Source organism: Odocoileus virginianus, chromosome 9 (assembly GCF_023699985.2).
Source record: "Odocoileus virginianus isolate 20LAN1187 ecotype Illinois chromosome 9, Ovbor_1.2, whole genome shotgun sequence".
NCBI lineage: Eukaryota > Metazoa > Chordata > Mammalia > Artiodactyla > Cervidae > Odocoileus > Odocoileus virginianus.
Genome location: NC_069682.1, coordinates 27,236,696 through 27,257,109, shown reverse-complemented (window position 1 = coordinate 27,257,109; position 20,414 = coordinate 27,236,696). Strand labels below are relative to the sequence as shown.

The window sequence follows — 20,414 nt, the reverse complement described above, 5'->3', positions numbered from 1 at the left end:
TTTTCAAAAGATATGAAGGGAGAAGTTTCAGCTCTGGGATGGACTTAATGTCTCTTTTCTTAGAAGCAGCCCCCCAGCTCAAAAAAGAGACTTGAAAACTTTGAGACCGCCCAACTGCAAGAGCCATCTTCCACCCTGCAAGCTTGCTGGCCTGGACTCTGCTCCTGTGGGCAGGAACCCAAGCTGGACTTGAGGACAGACTGATCCTGATGGTCCTCTCACATGCTCCGCTCTCCTGGCGCTGATGTGGACTCTGGAATTACCCTAAGGCTTTGACACTGGAAGTCAGGAGGAGGAGGAGGTATCAGGCAGTCCCTAACTGTGGGCTTTCTTTTCCGCCTTCTTGACTACCCCCCACCCTGTGAAGGTGCCCAGTTTGCATTCATTGAGGCATTGGTCCTTGGGGTGCGAATAACACACACAAGGGCTTCCCCTCCTCCTGGGTTTTATTGTAGCTCACAAGGATTGTCTATAATAAGCCAACTGGGCAAGCGCCATCCTTCATTCTCTTTTTGGTACAGTGCCTGCCATGCCTAAATGCCCAATTAATAAAAGTACAGTAATAACCCTCCTCTGGCCTACTGCTCTGGAGGCAGCACTGGGTGTCTGGTGAGCCTGGTGTGGCTCTTCCCAGAGCAGAGGCCCCGGACAGAGGTCCCAGGGTCCCCACAGTGCTGGTGGGGAGATGGGGTGGAAGAGGGTCAGGGGACATGAGGGTTGTATGGAGGAAGGCACCCAGACAAGAGCAAGTTCTGGAAAGGAAGTTGGGATGGGAGGTGGGAGTACCTGCAGACCTTTTTGTGGAGAGCTTCAACCCAGGGCCAGCATGACTGTCTTATGGGAATCTTGGAGCTATGTGCTAAGGACAAATTCCTTAAACCGCCTTAGGCTCGATTTTCCCATCTGTAAATGGGGACTACAATACCTATCTCTGAGATCATAGATTAGAAGATAGATTAGATCATAGATTAGAGATCATAGAAGACAAAAATGAGAAGTAAAAAGCACTTAATAAATGTAAATTTCCTCCCCAACCTAATCTTCAACCTGGAGATGTTCAAGGTCAACGCTTAGGCGCTGAGGGCCGTCTGCTGCGCACATGGCCTGGGCCTTTCTGTGCCCGCAGACCTTGGACGTTGGGTGTGGGATCTCCCCTGGGGTTCCTGGGTGGATTGAGACAGGAAGAGCTGCACGGAGGCGCGATCCTGCAGAAACCAAGCGAAGTCACACGGGGAGACCCCAGCGCCTCCAGAGGGCCATCAGCTAACCAGGTGCGCGGGTACGGGCCTGAAAAGCGGGTGAGTCACTCCCAAGCGGCCGGGAGGTGTGGGCGCCAAGGTCGCGTCCACGGCCCCCCGAGGTCGGCGGGAGCGCGGGGTGGACCCGAGGAGGTGGCGACACGGGCGGGCGGGCGGGCGCGCGGCCGCCAGGTGGCACCATGGCCCCGGGCCTGGGCGCCTCGGCGGGCGGGGGCGCGAAGGGGTTAAGGCGGCGGCGGCGGCGGCGCGGTGGTGGCTCTCTTCGGGGAAACCCACCGGGGCGCGCGGAGGCGGGAGCGGCCGTGGGCTGCGGGGCCCGGCGCCGCGCCGGGCGGGGGCGCGGCCAATCGGGCGGCGGGGCCCGGCGCGCGCGGAGCCAGGCGACATGGAGGGTGGCGCGGCGGCCGACCGCCCGTGACGCGCCGCTCCGAGCCGGTGATCGGCCAGCCCGCGCCGCCCGGGGCCCTGCGGCGCGGAGATGAGCAGGTCGGCGGCGCTCCTGCTCTGCCTGCTGGGCTGCCACGTCTGGAAGGCGGTGACCAAGACGCTGCGGGAGCCTGGCGCCGGAGCCCAAGGTCGGTAGGCGGCGGGGCCCGAGAGGCTCGAGGGCTGGCGGCGGCGGCGGGCTTTGTGTCGGCCGCGGGCCTGCGGCAGAGGCGGCGGGGCTCCCGGGCCGCATTGTGTCCCCGCGGCGGCCGAAACCCGAACCCAAGCCACCGCCACCGGGCCCGCAGCCCCGTGCCGCGCTCCCGACCGGGGTGGCGCCGCCCGGGGAAGCCGCGATACCCGGGCAGCTGCTCCCGAGGGGCCGCGGACCGCCGGGAGCGCGGGTGGCATCCGCTGCAGGCGCCCCGGGTGGCAGGTTTGGATGCAGCCGAGGGTCCTTTATGCGCGACGCGGACACGCGGCTCCATCTCCTGCTTCGCCCGGGCGACAGCGGTCGCCCCCCGGTCGCCATCGCCCGCTCCCCACCTCCGGGCTCGGGTGCTCGAAGCCCGGTCGCGAAGGCTGCGCTCGGCCCTTTTGTTGCGGCGGCTGACGGGTGGCCGCCGCCCCTGGGGTGCCCCCTGCGCCCCGGAACCCCGAGGTCCGCGGTCACTGCCCGCCTCCAGCCTGCCGCAGTTTGGGAAAGTTTCGGGGTCTCCTCCCCCTCCTTATCCCACGTCTTTTCCAGGCCTTAAGGGATTTGCTGGATAGCCCAGGAATCATCCCCGGAAGGGGAGACAGAATTGGAACTGGGAGGCCCTAATCAATTTTTCGTTGTTGTTGTTATTTTAAATCATTTCCAGGGCTCTTGCCTTTTGTCTAATCTTTGGCCTTTGCAAATCTGCTTTCCAGCCCTGGGAGGAATGTGATCGCCTCTGAGAATGGCCACAAGCTTGTCTTTTGTTTTCAAAATAAGAATGTATTTGTGGGGGACGCCCAAAGCTTCTTTTGCACCGTTTGTGGGGTCTAAATTGAATGCTTCTCTGTTGCCTGGCTTTTCACAACGGTGAGTGAGGCCGCCCCAGGTAAACGTCTGGCATCCACCCAGGACACCCAAACGTCGGGCATCCACCCAGGACACCGATGCCGGGCCTCGCCGGGCCTTTGAGGCCCACCTGGAGGATTTCCCTGCGGCTCTATAGACCCCCACCCCCGCCCCCGACTCCTCGCCTGGAGGTGTCCTTTCCTCCAGGAAGGTGTGTGTTCTGTGAAGTCTGCCTTGCAGACTGAATCCTCCGCGAGCGTTCCATCCTCCGGCTGGACCTTACCGTTCCCTCTTTCCATCTTGCCCACTGCTCACCGTCTTCCCTTCTGACAAATTTTCCGAGCCCAGGAGTGCCAGGGAGCAGAGAACCCTGGTGGATTTCCACCTCTGATGTTCCGATAGGGAAAGGAGGTGCTCCCCACAATCCGCTGGGTTTAGTTTGTTTCCTACATGTTGAGTTAAAGGTTTTCCTGTTCATCGCCTGCGACACCATTCGCTGGCATCTCTTTCATGCACTGCTTTTTCTATAACTGTGCTGGAATAGGACCATTCTGAATTGTGTATAAATTTAGTCATGTATATCAGGGAAGGGGGGACCTTGATAAGGTACAGGAAAGACTCGTGTATCTCTTTGTGTACGAAATAAATGTTTAGGACATTAGCTCATCAGTGTTGAATTGCAGACTTCTTCATTAATACCCTACTGATGTTTGAATCAGCTATTCCAATGAATATGATATTTGTGTTTCCACAAGGCCATTAATTCCAAAGAATGGGTGGAATTTTTTGTTTTGCACTTGAAATTGGAATATGGAAATAGTAAGTTCATGTATGTATAAAATAGGAGAAGGTATAGCTGTAACTGGAACAAAAAAGGTCTTCTAGGTTTAGGTCTAAGACCACATTTTGCAGAGATCTTGCTGCTGAAAATCTTACCTGGTAACTGAAGTCTCAAAAATGGAATATTCTGTGCAGTGGGTGAGAAGTGCTCAACCTGTGAGATATTTATGCACAGCTAGGAGTACCTTGGGCACCCAAGTGGCACGAGTTGTAAAGAACCCGTCTGCCAATACAGGAGACATAAAGAGATGTGTGTTTGATCCCTGGGTTGGGAAGATCCCCTGGAGAAGGAAATGGCAACCCACTCCAGCTTTCTTGCCTGGGGAATCCCATGGACAGAGGTGCCTGGTGGGCTATAGTCAGTGGGTTGCAAAGAGTCAGACATGATTTAGCGACTAAACAACAGTAACTAAGGTACTAAGGAGTCCCTTAGTATGTGATATGGTTGAAGTGGGAGATCCAAGTATCTTGGAATACTTTTCCCCAGGATTACTTCCTTGACTGGGTAGGATGGCCTTTGTTGTTGTTGTTGTTATTTCCATGTCTTTTTTTTTTTCGTTTATTTTTATTAGTTGGAGGCTAATTACTTTACAGTATTGTGGTATTTGCCATACATTGACATGAATCAGCCATGGATTTACATGTGTTCCCCATCCCGATCCCCCCTCCCACCTCCCTCCCCATCCCATCCCTCTGGGTCTTCCCAGTGCACCGGCCCTGAGGACTTGTCTCATGCATCCACCCTGGGCTGGTGATCTGTTTCACCCTTGATAGTATACTTGTTTCAATGCTATTCTCTCAAAACATAGGATGGCCTTTTAAAAAGTTGAGCCCAGGAGCTCAGCCATGACACAGGGTCTCACTACCTGGCATCTGGATTTTGAGCTCATATCATTTTTCAGGCAATGGGGCAATTGCTCCTTTGATATTAGAAGGGCATCTTCATCTGGCTGAGTTCTTCAGAGGGTCTTGACATTTACATTTGTAACATAGTTTTAAAATTCATGTCTTCTCTGTTCTCTGGGGCCACATACACAATGAAAACGAATAATCCCTCTGATATCACTTTGCATTTTCCACAGCAGGTTGTAAATGGTTTTGCACTGAGCTGGTTCTCAGGTAGTGTTGAAAGGGTAAAAAATTGAAGATGGCTAGCACAGCATTGGCCAGAAAGTTCGCTAGGGTGTTTCCATTCCATCTTATGAAAGACCCAAATTAAGTTTTTGGCCAACCCAATACATGTACTATAGGGCACCATGCATGCATTTTAAGGAAAAAAAAAAAAACCGTCAATGTTTACCTTCTTGGAAACCTAATTTGTAAGAGTTTTGCTTTTACTGTAGTGGAAACTATTCCATGAATCATACTTGGGGATTTTGTTTGTTTTGTCTTTGAAAGCTAGGCTTGCAGTATCTTAGTTCCCCAACCAGGGATTGAACCCATGCCCTTGGCAGTGGAAGCTCAGAGTCCTGACCACTGGACCCCCAGGGAAGTCCCTGTGAATCATGCTTTGAACTTGCATTGTGTTCACACAGATGTTATGCACCAACCAAGTTTAGATTAGGAAAAACTACTTAGAGACCTTGAGCACACAAATCATAGACCAGAGTATTCCCATTATATTCCTGGGGCTAAATGACACCTTCTTTATTAAATGAACCTATGTTCTGTCATCCGAGGAAACTTAACATCTGCAGAATTTCTTGGCATCACTTTGCTCTTTATATATGCAAGATAAAATTTAAGGTTTGGCTCTTCCTACTGTAGTTGCTTTGAATCAGCAAAGGGGCTTCAAAGGCAATGGTTCACTGTCACCATGAGGCTTAGCCTTGCTGATTATGTATTTGAACTAGCTCCAGCATATGATTGCATGTTTTTATGAAGTGTTTTCATCTAAGTTGCCCTAAAGTGTTTACAGTATCTAATTTTTTTCTGGGAATTTTACAGAAATGGTTATTCACAAGCATCCACTCATTTGGACTTTCTCCCCCTCTTACAAAACTGTGCACTGAGACTGGCTTGGTGGGGCCTGGGGGCTCAGGGTCAGGCTACTTGAAGAACCATAAGGTGTGCAGACATGGCCTACAGAGATGTATTTGTGAGCTCCAACACTCTCTTTATGGGGCTTCCCAGGTGGTGCTAGTGGTAAAGAATCCACCTGCCAATGCAGAAGATGGAAGAGATGCATGTTCAGTCCCTGGGTCAGGAAGATCCCCTGGAGGGGCAAATGGCACCCCACTTCAGTATTCCTGCCTGGAAGATTTCATGGACAGAGGAGCCTGGTGGACTACAGTCCAAGGGCTGTAAAGAGTCGGACACAACTAAGCACATACACACACACACACACAAACCCAGAAAATTCTCTTTATGTGACAAAAGAAAAGTCAGAGCTAGGTTGCTGCTCACTGTCTAACAGTAAGGTATTTTGTAATGATGTGCGAACTTTTTGTTCATCTCAGAAAAGCGACAATCTGTCATAACAACTGAGATGAATGGTTGCCTCTCTCTCTTCTCTGCGAGAGATCTGTTCTTAGCCAAATTCAAATTTCTGTTGTTAGAACGTCATGATCAGTTGAAAGACCACGAAGGGATGAAAACTATCAGGAGGTTCATCCAACAAGCATGACTTACGCTGACAGTATATTAAGAGCATAACATCTAAATAAAACTCAGGCTCACATCCTGGGAAACTGTGGGACTTGAACTTGCCAAGACTGCCGGGCTTCCTTGCAAGCCAGGTGTGGGAGTGCTATGCAGAAGCAACAGCACTGTCTAGAGAATTTCTGGCCAAGTCTTTGAAATGACTTTAAGAATTCTTTTTGTATCCTGTTTGTACTTGGTAACTTACAACTTATTGACTTAAAAAAATCTAACCAAGAGAAAGAACCAGTGGATGAATTCCTGAACTAATAGCTTGCAAGTGAAAGTACTTTCTAAGTTTTAATCAAGCCTTCATTTTTAAACAAATTACTGATATCTCTGAAAATCTAACAGCTTATCTTTACTATTTTTGGCAAACACTGTGCTGTGCTTAGTCACTCAGTCGTATTCAGTTCTTTGCAACCCCATGGACTGTAGCCCGCCAGGCTCCTCTGTCCATGGGAATTCTCTAGGCAAGAATACTGGAGTGGGTAGCCTATCGCTTCTCCAGGGGAACTTCCTGACCCAGGAATCGAACTGGAGTCTCCTGCATTGCAGGTGGATTCTTTACCAGCTGAGCCACCAGGGAAGCCCTGCTAATTTAGTAGTTTTAGTAAATGCTACTTACTAAAAAAGCACAGGAAAAACAACAGACTGTATGTGGAAGGAGAATTGGATGTAAAAGCATTTCAGAAGTCTAATTGGAAGAATTTGTCCTGTGATAACACATATACTTCAATAATGCTTTTATAGTTTGCTCAAGTTATAGAGTAATATTGTAAACAAGTCATTTTTATTTGATTTCACCAGATATGACTTCAGGACTTTTTATTTATTTTATTTTTGGCTGAGCTGGGTCTTTGTTGCCACATGTGGGCTTTCTCTAGTAGTAGTGAGCAAGGCGGAGAAGGCAATGACATCCCACTCCAGTACTCTTGTCCTGGAAAATGGACGGAGGAGCCTGGTGGGCTGCAGTCCATAGGGTCGCTAAGAGTCGGACACGACTGAGTGACTTCACTTTCACTTTTCACTTTCATGCATTGGAGAAGGAAATGGCAACCCACTCCAGTGTTCTTGCCTGGAGAATCCCAGGGACGGGGGCGCCTGGGGGGCTACTGTCTATGGGATCGCACAGAGTCGGACACGACTGTAGCGACTTAGCAGCAGCAGCAGCAGTGAGCAAGGACTACTCTCTAGTTGCCATGCACAGGCTTCTCGTTGCGCTGGCTTCTCTCGCTGCAGGGCATGGGCTCTGGGCGCCCGGGCTCAGTCGTCGTGGTGCACTGGCTTAGTTACTCCGCTGCACGTGGAATCCTCTGGACCATAGATTGAACCTGTGTCCCCTGCATTGGCAGATGTATTCCCACCCACTCTACCATCAGGGAAGTTCCCACTTCAGGACTTTCAAAGACCACAGCCCTGGCTAAATTATTCAGTTCCAGCAAACATGGAAATGAATGTGCTTTAAAAGTATTTTTTAGATTAAGCTTCAGCACCCTAAATAGACCAATTCGTTGTATAAAAGTAATCATTCTTAAATTCTGCAGTGTGACCGAAAACCACCCACTTTAGGAAGGGTTTCATAGTGAGTTCCCTTAAAATTAATAGTTCAGTCTGCATATTTAAGATGTCTCCACCTTCCTCTGATCAAGCCTCTGTTTGAAATGATTTGCCAGCTCCTCCTCTTCTCGGTAAAAGTGAAGCTCCAAACATTTGCTCTTTCTTCTTTCCTTTACCCTTTGAAGGATCTATTAACCCACAGAGATTCCACTAATTAAACACTATTTGTGGATGATTCCAGATTTTCTCTCTCTGGCTTTGACCTGGTGTCTTTGCTCTATTTCTTTCTGTCTAGCAAGCTACTGGACATCTCTAATCAGCACATGGTGTTGACAAACTCAACTGCCAGCCTCCTTCTCCAATCCAGCTTACCCTAACTTAGCAGCTTATCTATTAACTAGACTCAAATCTGGATGTGCCCTTAGATCCTTTCTCTCCTTTAGAAGCTATTCAGTTGGTAATCATAAGGGTGAGTCTATAGAGCACAATTATATAGATATCTTTAGATCCTGCTAGATGGGTTTATCAGAGAAGACAATGGAAACCCACTCCAGTACTCTTGCCTGGAAAATCCCATAGACAGAGGAGCCTGGTAGGCTGCAGCCCATGGGGTCGCTAAGAGTCAGACATGACTGAGCGACTTCCCTTTCACTTTTCACTTTCATGCATTGGAGAAGGAAATGGCAACCCACTCCAGTGTTCTTGCCTGGAGAATCCCAGGGACGGGGGAGTCTGGTGGGCTGCTGTCTATGGGGTCGCACAGAGTCAGACATGACTGAAGCAACTTAGCAGCAGCAGCAGCAGATGGGTTTATACAGCGTCAGAAGGATCTTTGAGGTCAAGTTTATATTCTTGTTCTGAAGAGGAGGAAACCCAGTCTGAAAGTGAAGGGACCCTCAGATAATGGTGTTCTCTAACCACACAGACCCTGTGGAAGATAGAGTCATGGCCCCCAAAGATGTCCACCTCCTGCTCCCTGAAACTTGTGAATACAATAGTACTTTACATGGCAGGAGGGACTTGGCAGAGCTAATGCAGTTAAGGATCTTCAGATGGAAAGATGATTCTGGATCGTGCTTATAAGAGGAGGCAGGAAGGTCAGAGTCAGGGAAGGAGATGTGACAACAGAAGCAGGGGGTCAGAGAGACGATGAAGATGTTTCACGGCTCTGAAGAAAGGAAAGGCCAAGTGCCAAGGAATGCAGGCGGCCTCTGGACGAGGGAAAAGGCGAAGAAATGGATTCTCCCCTCGGGCTTCCAGAAGGAATGCTACCTTGCTGATAGCTTCACTTTTGCTCAGTGATACTAATCTGGGGCTTCTGACCTCCAGAACCGTAAGATGGTAAATTTATATTGTTTTAAGCTGCCGAGTTGTGGCCCCTTGCTAAAGTGGTATAATAGAAAACCAATACAGTACTTGCCTGGTGGTCCAGTAGCTAAGACCATGTGCTCCCAATGCAGGGGGCCGAGGTTCCATCCCTGGTTGGATGGATCCCACATGCCACAACTAAGAGTCTGCATGCCACAAATAAAGAACTTGTGTGATGCAACTGAGACCTGGCACAGCCAAATAAATAAATAAATATTAAAATAAAGAAAACCAGTACAGGCATTGACCCCCAAGGACTACGAGGAGAGATGCACCCATACACCCAGGGTAATTATTCAGTACGGACCACTTTGGGGGATCAAGCTGCTGATGATAACATTTGGAGATGTGTCTGGACTTTTTTTGCATCTGTTTAACAAGATTATACCAAATTGGAACACTGTTGGGGATCACTGTGGGAAGCCTTAAGGGCCTCACCACCACCACCACCACCGCCACCAAAATAACTCATGTTTTTCCAATGGAGCTCAGTGGACTACGACTTTTGTTTGTCAGCAAGATCTTGCCTCATGTTCAGGCATCGTTCTTGCCTTCCCTTCTCATCTCATCAGCAGTCATTCACTCACCTCTCTGCGTTCTCCCTCCCAGGCCTGTCTTTGCCCTCATAGATACTTGTGCAAAGTAGTGCATCTTTCTGGAGGAGGAAATGGCACCCCACTCCAGTGTTCTTGCCTGGAAAATCCCATGGACGGAGGAGCCTGGCGGGCAAGAGTCAGACACGTCTGAGTGACTTCACTTTCACCTTCAATGTGTCTTTCTGTTGTGGTCCATTCTTTCCACCCAAGCTCTCTCCATGTGACCCTCTACAAACACCATTTTATTCATGTTTCTCTCCCACAGAAAAACTTGACTTTCTGTTGCCCAGCGTTTGGAGTCTAAATTATGACATCTGGCCTCTCCTCCCATGTCTGTTCCAACTTTATCTCCTGTTCTTCGCCAGGTTAAATCATCGCCTCCGGCTAGAATGTTCCATCGTCATCCCCTGGGTGCTGGTTGTATATCTTCACTTTCTTCACTCACAGCCATGCTCCTCTTTTTTGTCCTTAAAATCCTAAATGCTGAGTGTCTGCTCTGTGAAGTGTGTGTGCTCAGTTGCTGAGTCGTGTCCGACTCTTTGTAACCCCATGGACTGTAGCCCACCAGGCTTCTCCGTCTGTGGGACTTCCCGGGCAAGAATACTGGAGTGGGTTGCCATTTCCTTCTCCAGGGGATCTTCCCGACCCAGGATCGAAGCTGTGTCTCCTGCTTGGCAGGGGATTCTTTACCGCTGAGCCTCCAGGGAAGCCCCTCTGTGTGAAGACAGTGTGCTAAACACTTGTTATGCTGAAAAGGGTGATGTGGAAGGGACAGTATATTTTTGGGTAAGCTTGATTACTTAGGGGTGCTCACCCTCTCATATTTTACAATCCAGTTGGAATAGAAATAGAAAAATAAATTGGGAAGGACTTCACCAAGGTACTTTAATGTAATTAGACAAGAGTCTCTTGAGTATGATGAAACCTGTTAACACTTGCATGACTAGAATTCAGCTGTAAGGTCTCTGTGATGTTTATTTCTAGATATTTAAGGATTTGTCACAGTGGGACACAGGAAGTTGCATTTGAGAGAGCATAAGCACACAGAACACCACTTATTGTTTCTAAAAGTTGTAAGTTAGGTAAGAGGTGTCCTTTCGGTGATCAAATACTTAAGCAGGGACAGCATTGATTTGACAATATTGATGCTGTGGTGATTTCCAATATCAGTTGAAGCTGGGAATAATAATTTTCATTAACAATTAGGTAAAACTCATAGTACTTACATTGGTGATGGTATGATCAAATACAGATTTAATATGTTCAAATAGTTCAAACCCTGAGTTTTCTATGAAATACATAAACATACTCAAATATGAGAACAGGCAAGATTTTTTGAGATTGTGGGAAGTAGAAAAGGGTTTTGACAAAGCTCGCTTAGGAGAAGTTAGCATGGAAGTGAGTGCTGAGCCTGTGACAGACTGGTTTGTTTCTCATTTGTCTTGTTTTGAGCTGTGCCCCACAGGGATAGAGACACATGAGTGTAATGAGCAGAGACAACCATGTCCAAGTCAAATGAACATTTCATGTGCCTAGACTAACTTTTCTGAGCTTAGGATTTGAATAGAAAAATGGCTGAATTCATATTGAAGGAAAGAATTTAATGTCATTTTGACAGAGCTGAACTAAAGACTAAACACTAATGAAAGCTAGCTCAATCCGTAAGGTGAGTCATATTAGTAAGACCTCTGATTTCGAACCAGTAATTAGTAGCAGAGTCTCATGAATGACTTTGTACTGATCATACTCAAGTGTGGTTGTGGTTTGTTTCCTTTGCACCACAATTAGAGCTTAGATCTTTCCTCTCAGAGAGAAGGGTCAACAAGAAGCATTTTTAAAATGGAAATCTGTCTTAACAGAGAAAATTAAAGCTTGTGTGACTTGGGTCTTAATATTTTGTTATTAACAGCATTCTATTCATTTGCTTGTTCTTAATTTATTTATAATTTATAGTTGATTTCTAATACTATTTTATTAGTGATTTGAATGAGTACTTTGTTGGGAGAGTGGATCATACTTTCTTATTAAATAAAGGTGAACAGTGGATGTCTTAGTCCATTCAAGCTGCTGTATCAGATTACCATAGACTGGTTGGCTAATAAGCAGCAGAAATTTATTTCTCACAGTTTGGGAGGCTGAGAAATCCAAGATTAAGGAATTGGCAGATGTGGTGTCTGGTAGGAGCCCACTTTTGCTTTGCAGATGTCCTCACATAGCAGAATGGGAGAGGGAACTCTCTGAGACCTCTTGCTTATCAGGGCACTAATCTCATTCATGAGATCCCCACCCTCATGACATTAGCACCTCCCAAAAGCCCCATCTTGAGATACTATCACATAAGAGATTAGGTTTCAATATATTAATTCTGGGGTGGGTGGCACAGACATTCCATCTATGGCAGGATGGATTTTGGACTGCCTTGAATTTGTGGTTTCTAAAAGCAGATTCAGACATAAACGTGCTGTGTCATGTGCTGCTCTCACCACACTTGAGAGAGCAATAGGCGACCTCCTATTTGGTCGTAGGAGGCCAAATTTAAGCTTGCTGTTTACCCTGCAGAACATAATCCAAGGAGAACTTGAAACTGGGTCTCTTGACTTTGTATGCTGTGCTTTCCATTTCACGTCCATAATGTTAGCAAGTGCAGGGCTGGACCCAAGGCCCCAACATTCGCACAGTCCTCCAATAGAACTTCATCCTGACTGTCCTCACAGGTTCAGCCCCAGAATAGCTGAACCGAGTTCATCAGATGAAAGAAGTTGGGGCATCTCATTGTTGTTCTTAAAAGCAGGGCAGCTAAGTGAGCAGCCTCAAAGCCTTGTTTATGAAAGATGATCCAGTCCCAGAGAGTGTTTGCTCTAAACAAAATAAATAAAGATACCAGAAGACCTGCTGGGAAACTCAGATATTTTAAGGGCCATTAGATTCGTTTTCTATGGCTGCTTCACAGATTAGCCCTAATCAGTGACATGAAGCAGCACGGATATGACCCCACAGTTCCTTTTGGTGGGAGGTGTGGGCGCCGCTCAGCTGAGCCTCTGCGTAGTGCATCACAAGGCCAAAATCAAAGCACCAGCAAAGCAGGATCCTTCTCGGAGGCTCCAGGTTAGAGTTCGCTTTCAAACTCTCATTCAAGTTGTCATCAGAATTGAGTTCCTCACAGAAATCAAGCAGCGGTCCCTGTTTCTTTGCTGGCTGACAGCCGCGAGCCTGTCTTCACTCTTTAAGGCCACCTGTATCCTTTGTCACCTTGCCCCTTCCACTGCCAAACGGGCAGCAGAATGCGGAGTCCTGTTCACATGTCATGTATCTCTGACTTCTCCTTCTGCCCTGTCTCTCTGACCATGACCAGAGAAAGCTCTCAACTTTTAAGGGTTCATGTGGTTAGGCTGAAAGTGAAAATGGTGGCTCAGTTGTGTCCGACTCTTTGCGACACTATGGACTATGAGCCGGCCAGGCTTCTTTGTCCATGGAATTCTTCAGGCAAGAATACTGGAGTGGGTTGACATTCCCTTCTCCAGGGGATCTTACCGACCCAGAGATTGAACCCAGGTCTCCCACATTGCAGGCAGATTCTTGTTGGGCCCATAGGACAATTAAGGACAACCTCCCTGTCTTTGAGTACGTGGCCTTCATCACCTCTTCTGTAGTTCTTTTTTCCATTCCATGTGACATTAGAAAGTGCTACAATGAGGGCGGGACAACTTTGGGCATCTCATCCTGCCCACATAGCCACAGTGTAAAGATGGATCGTGATGTCTGCAGTGGATAGAGAGGTGGCAGGCAGGTTTCTCTGCTGCCGGAGATGCTGAGAGGAGCAGAGAAGAAGACAACCGCGGGTTTTCTTTCCAAGAGTCTCAAGAAGGACTGTTGTAATGGAGTCTTCTCTGTCCCTTCCTGCCCTGAGACTATAGGACCCTAAACTGTATGGACTAAGCTCTAAAATCTGGAGGCACATGTGAGGAAAACCTAAGGCAGCTTTGTTCAGTCACTCATTCGTGTCCGACTTTGTGACCCCATGGACTGCAGCACGCCAGGCTTCCCTGTCCATCACCAACTCCCAGAGTTTACTCAGACTTTATGCCCATTGAGTCGGTGATGCCATCCAGCCATCTCATCCTCTGTCTCCCCCTTCTCCTCCTGCCCCCAATCCCTCCCAGCATCAGGATCTTTTCCAATGAGTCAACTCTTCCCAGGAGGTGGCCAAAGTACTGGAGTTTCAGCTTCAGCATCAGTCCTTCCAATGAACGCCCAGGACTGATCTCCTTTAGGATGGACTGGTTGGATCTCCTTGCAGTCCAAGGGACTCTGAAGAGTCTTCTCCAACACCACAGTTCAAAAGCATCAATTTTTTCGGCACTCAGCTTTCTTCACAGTCCAACTCTCACATCCATACATGACCACTGGAAAAACCATAGCCTTGACCAGACGGACCTTTGTTGGCAAAGTAATGTCTCTGCTTTATAATATGCTGTCTAGGTTGGTCATAACTTTCCTTCCAAGGAGTAAGCGTCTTTTAATTTCATGGCTACAGTCACCATCTGCAGTGATTTTGGAGCCCCCTAAAATAAAGTCTGACACTGTTTCCACTGTCTCCCCATCTATTTCCCATGAGGTGATGGAACCAGATGCCATGATCTTAGTTTTCTGAATGTTAAGCTTTAAGCCAACTTTTTCACTCTCCTCTTTCACTTTCATCAAGAGGCTTTTTAGCATCAATCCTGCAATAGCTGTAAATACCAGCTTCATTTTATAGAAGAGGAATGTGAGGCATAAAGAAGTTAAACCATTTACCCCCAAAAATCACACAGTAAGTGACAGAGTCCGCTATGTGACACCAGGCAGCCTTCACTCTCACACTGGGCTGCTTTATGAGCTGGAGGATTAAAGTAGAATTTCACACAATTTTGACCCTCTTGGCATTTTACCAGTATAAATAAGGGGGCTCCGGATGGGCCTGTTTGTTTTTATGAAGAAAGACAAAAATATCCGCTGCGTGATCCTTGTTGGCCTTTGAGCCTCGGAAAGCCACCCTGAACAGTTACTTCTGAGCGTCCTAAGAGCAGCTCCTGGGCTTGTTGTGGAGAATGCAGATGTGTGGAAGACGTAAGGGGCTCTCACCAGGAATTCTCCTGAGCTCCTGAGGGAGGTCCCGTCGAACAAGGTGGGATTTCTGAGTTACACCTAGCCGGGCTTGGGGGAACCTTCTGGTTTGTGTTCAAAGCCCATTAGTATTTGGCAAGCAGTTTTTGTAACAAGAGGGACCTGTTAGAACCCAGCAACTGGAGAGTCATGGGTAGGAAAGTATGTGGTTATTTCCAAAACAGTCCTTCAGGTATATTTGGATTGTAAATATGCCCTTGTCCTCTTTGGGCATCAAGTGGGGGCTTTAGTCACTCCAAAGTAGGTGTAAAATACAGTGTTTATTTGGCATTTGGACCTACTTGCAAAAGTTTAATCTTTTTCACTCTCAAAAAAAAAGAAGGCTTCTTAGGTCCTCTTTGCTTATACAATGATCGTGAAAATAAATTTCTAAATGATACCATTATGGGACTATAATAAATTTTTTTCCAACTTACTTCCAATATTCATGAAAATATTTGTCCACTAAAAAAATTAAAAGAAATTTACAGGGAATACCCCATACTAATCACTGGAATTCTCTAATTAACATTTTACTATACTTGCTTTATTGGTGGTGCTAGCCGTAAAGAACCCGCCTGCCAATGCAGAAAATATAAGAGATGCAGGTTCAATCCCTGGGTTGGGAAGATCCCCTGGAAGAGGGCATGGTAACCCCCTCCAGTATTCTTGCCTGGAAAATCACATGGACAGGGGAGCCTACCGGGCTATAGTCCATAAGGTTGCTAAGAATGGAACACAACTGAAGTGACTTAGCACACAAGCACACACTTGCTTTATTACTTATCTCTCAATTCATTCATCCTTCTGTGCATCAATTAATCCATCTCCTTTTTCCATGAATTTTAAAATATGTATCAAATTACTGTGCCCTTTCTTCCAAATGCTGCAGCATGAATAGCATTAATGAGCATTCAATATGTGTTTGATTTCTCTCTCATAGGAAAATTTACATACAAGGAAATACACACATCTTAAGTGTTGACATACGCATTCACCTGTGAAACCCTAAATCCCATTGTGGTACAGAATATCATTCCAGAAATTTCCCTTATGCCCCTCTCAGTAAGTTTCTGCCCCTGCCTCTTAGGGGAAACCACTGTTCTTTTTCCACCTTAGATTACTTTTCTTGCCTGTGCTAGAACTTCCTATAATTGGAATCACACAATATGGACCCTGGCTTCTTTTGTTTACCATAATTTTTTTTTTGAGATCTATCCATGTGTTTCTTGAAACAATGGATCACTTATTTTTATTGCTGAGTAATATTTCACTGGAGGAATATTCTGCAGTGTGTTTATCCATTCTCCTATAGAAACAAGTTGTTTCTGGTTTGGGGCTGTTGTAAATAGAGTTGCTGTGAACATTTTATACAGTTGTTCTGTGGATATATATGTTTTCATATGCTTTCATTGCTGTTAGTGAAATAAATACCCTATAACCCAGCAGAATGTTTAGTTTCATAAGGTATCACTAGATCTTTTTCTAAATTAGTTGTATCTTTCTATACACAAATAGAATATATGTGAGAATTTCTGTTGTTCCATGTTCTCACCAACTTCTGGTGCTGCTAGTCTTTTTAATTTTAGCCTTTTTAGTGGGCAGGTTTATATATACCAAATAGATAGGTACATAGATGCCCAGATAGATAATATAGTGCATACGTTTCATTTTTCAGCTGTAAATGGCTTTAGTTTTTGAAGAGTCTTGGAGCACTTTTTAAAATTAAAATTAAAATTTCACCATTATGCTTATTTTCATGCATACTTTTATTTTTCTTTGATATTTTATTGAAGACTGTCACATGACCAGATTACCTCCCCAATGAATATCCATCCCATCTGATCATGTAGAACTATTTTATTACATATCAGCCAGATATGCCATGGTGTGTATGTGTGTCAGGGTGGAGAAGGAATAGAAAAGAAAAAGAAAATAAAAGTAACCCTTCCAGAGTCTATTATTTGCATCCTACTAATGCAAAGCTAGAAGTTCTGTAGAACTGTTTCTATGCCTGTTCTTCTCTTTAAAAGAAACCTCAACATGCGTACCAGTTGGAAGGTGCAAGAGTTGATACATTCCAAAAAGTGCTAGGATCTCTTAATGACTAAACTAAACAGCTTCTAGAAATTACTGGGGGCACATCACTGTCCCTTTTGAGTCATGAGTGTATTGATTCAATTCCTCAAAGTATTCTAATAACCTTTTTTAAACTTAAGATAAACAATAAAGTTCTAAACATATCTATTCACAGAAGTAAGACATTTTGGTTCAGAGCCAGGCATACCAAGAGATGATCTACTGTAATAAGTGAAATTCCTTGAGATTTAAAATACTCTCCTAAAGACTGAGTCTATCATTGGGAAATTGAGAACAGATAGGATCAGGTGACGCAGGGGTAAAGAATCTGCCTGTCAATGCAGAAGACTTAAGAGATGCAGGTTCAGTCCCTGGGTTGGGAAGATTCCCTGGAGGAGGAAATGGCAACTTATTCCCGTATTCTTGCCTGAAAAATTCCATGGACAGAGGAACCTAGCGGGCTGCAGTCCTTGGGGTTGCAAAGAGTTGGACACAACTGAGCACGCACGCACATAAGATTGTCTGCTTATTTCCTCTGCTGGTGCTGTTAACCTGTAAAAATATACGCTGGGTGTCTTTAGATGCATGTGCATGTCTGCATGTGGATTTCACAGAACCAAGCTGTTCCAGAGAGCCACATCTGGTATGGGGGCAAAGGTGGGTGTCTGAGTCAGGTCCTCTTTTTTCAGTTCTATTTCTTCCCTCATATGGCCTTTCCTAACTTTCTCTAGAGCAGCCTCTAGAGAAGGAAATGACAACCCACTTCAGTATTCTTACCTGGAGAATTCTATGGACAGAAGAGCCTGGAAGGCTACATACAGTCCATAGGGCCACAAGAAGTCGGACATGACTGAGTGACTCTCACTTGCTCACTCAGAGCAGCCTCCCTTTTTTTTTAAGAAACTGTATCCATGCAGAACAGTGACTCCTGTGTAGGATTTCCCTGCTGTGTATACTGTTGCCTTTTAGTGGAGGTACTTTCCCCAAGTCCTTTGTCTGGCTTCTTTGGACTTCTACCCAGACATACAGATTTAGTAGCATAAATAGCCTTTCTGTTGTTTAGATTAAAATAGAGATTTCATGAAAGGAGAGGATTTTTTTTCTGAACTTAAGACATTTTCTTGCCATGATGCTCGTGAGATGGGATTGTTCAGTCTGATTCCTGAAATGCTGACCCTCAGAGCCCTGCATTTGTTTGTTGTTTAATGTGGAGAAAAATCACTGGCTGGGAACTGCTAGTGGCTCTATTATTGTGTCAGTATTTTTTGATATTAAGAAAATCTGTGATTATTCCGAGTTAGGAAAACAGACTAGCGTTAGATCCATGAAGTCTATTATCCCACATATTGTAATACAAAAGGGCAGTGCTTCTTGAGGATGACATGGAAGACATTACTTGTGTTTCGTGCCATTTGATTATTTAAAATATTCCCATCTAATCAGAGGTTGGAGGAGATTGGATGCCTCCTTTAGAAAAAGGTTTTTCACTTTTTGCTCGGCTGATCGATTTCTTTCTTTTTTACCTACCATCTGCTGGACATGTTTGTGACTGTGTGAAAAAGCATATGGGGAGGGGTAGAGAAGTTAATGCGTTCAACTGGTGAGGGTGGAGGGCACGGTGTCTGCAGTCTGGTCAAGTTTGCAGTCCATCTGCTGGAGCCCAGGGAGCCCTTTTAAAATGTGGCTCTGCTCTCCAGGCAGTGTCCCTGCAGGACTCTGTACGGCCACAGCAAAACGAAGTCTCCTTCCTAAACAACCTCCCTTGGCAGATACTTGGCGCACAGTTTATGGATATATTTTTCCTTTACTGTAAACCTAAAGACTGCCTAGTGAAATTAAACTTAGAAAGGGATCTTTTTTAGTTCATTCACCTCTTGACAGAGAAAACTGTTCAAATAATTTTTAATGCACACTTTGTGTTTTCTTTAGACCCAATTCGTGTGCTGCAACTTACATTTTTAGTTGAAGTTAAAATTGATTAAAAACTATCCTATTATGAACTTTCTCCCCTCTTCTTTGAACTAGGTTTTTAAACTATCTTGTTGAAACTCATTTGCCTTTTTTAAATTTAAAAATAGAATCATTGCCTCTAGTGATGGTTCTTTGAGAACCTTGATGGCAATCTGTTTATGTCACATTAAATATTAAACTTATGCATTCTAAATCAATACATGTTAAAATACTACATAAATGCTAAGTAAATATGAGAGAGGAGTTACTAGCTTTTAGACCAGGGCTGGTTGTTAATGTGTACTCATTAGATAACATTTTGTTAATTAGGTGGGGCTATTCCCTTCTCCCATCTTCCCATTTCTAAATTCAGAATCCCTGGGGAGATGTTTCCCTGAAAGGATGGTCTGGAAAGACTTGAAGTTAGATGCTTCCTCTCTCTATCTTCCTGTTAGCTGCTTCATGGCTGGTTAACTACTCTCTATCCACCCAACAATCCACCTATCCAACCATTTCATCTGTCTGCCCTCCCATTTACCCATGCATCCATCCACCCATTCATCTATCCATCCACCCACCCACCTACCCACCCATCCATCCACCCATCCATTCATCCATCCATCTACTCACCCACCCATCCATCCATTGATCCATCCAATAAAGAATCTGCTTTCCATAGCTTTTATCACCAAAAAGGTTGATGTTACATTTATGGATTCCTTTCGATTTTCAAGTGCTTTCAAGAGGTATTTGGGAGAGAGTTTATTCCCTTTTATACATGAAAGGCAATATAGCTTGTAGTCATCTGTCAGTACCGCGTAGAAGTGGCTGTCCTGCCTGCACACTACTGCATTTCTTTCAGCATCTCTCAGTTGTTGCAGGGATTCACACTCACTGTTTAGAGATCATTTTCAAAGATGATTAAGATCCAGCCCCTCTTTTCAGGAACTCAAGGCCCCTTGAGGGAAGCATCGATAGGCAAACAGCAGAGGGTGCAGGGATGCAGAGGAGGAGATGGCTTACTGAGCTGTCAGAGAGGCTTCCCAGGGAAGTGGCTTTGGAGCCAGGATTTGAAGGCTAATAATTAATCATGAAGAGAAAAGTGGGGAGGCATTCCTCGGGCCACACCCCCATCCATGTGAATGGTAGATTTTGCAGGGACATGAGAATAATATCACCTGTACCCAAGCCTTCTGAGTTTATAAAGCATTAGAAAAAGAGCATTAGAAAAACAACTGGGTTTTTTTTTTTCTCTAAGAAAAATTATCAGTGGAGTTGCTGAGCTTGCTAATAAACTGATCTCTCATCCCATAGGAGCATAATGAGTAGTGGGTGTGACTCTAAGTCTGTGAACTAGTTGCCATGTCTGCTCTGGCTTCCTCTCCCCGATTATTATCAATCCTCTTTCCCATCTTTTCTGCTTGGTTGGTAAATCTTTAACCAGATAGTCCAATATCAAAGGCCTTTTTAGTGTAACTATCTGTAACCTGAACCTCTTCTGCTAATACC

The 20,414-nt window shown here is 45.6% G+C and overlaps 1 protein-coding gene across 1 annotated transcript in view; it reads left to right on the top strand.

The window, feature by feature from the left end:
• Positions 1-1,560: 1,560 nt before the first annotated feature.
• Positions 1,561-20,414, top strand: part of FAM171A1 (family with sequence similarity 171 member A1) — a 124,535-nt gene continuing 105,681 nt past the window's right edge. The window contains exon 1 of the mRNA XM_020881260.2: positions 1,561-1,834. Coding sequence (XP_020736919.2) covers positions 1,738-1,834 — 97 coding nt within the window. The 5' untranslated portion in view covers positions 1,561-1,737. The remainder of the gene's footprint in view (positions 1,835-20,414) is intronic.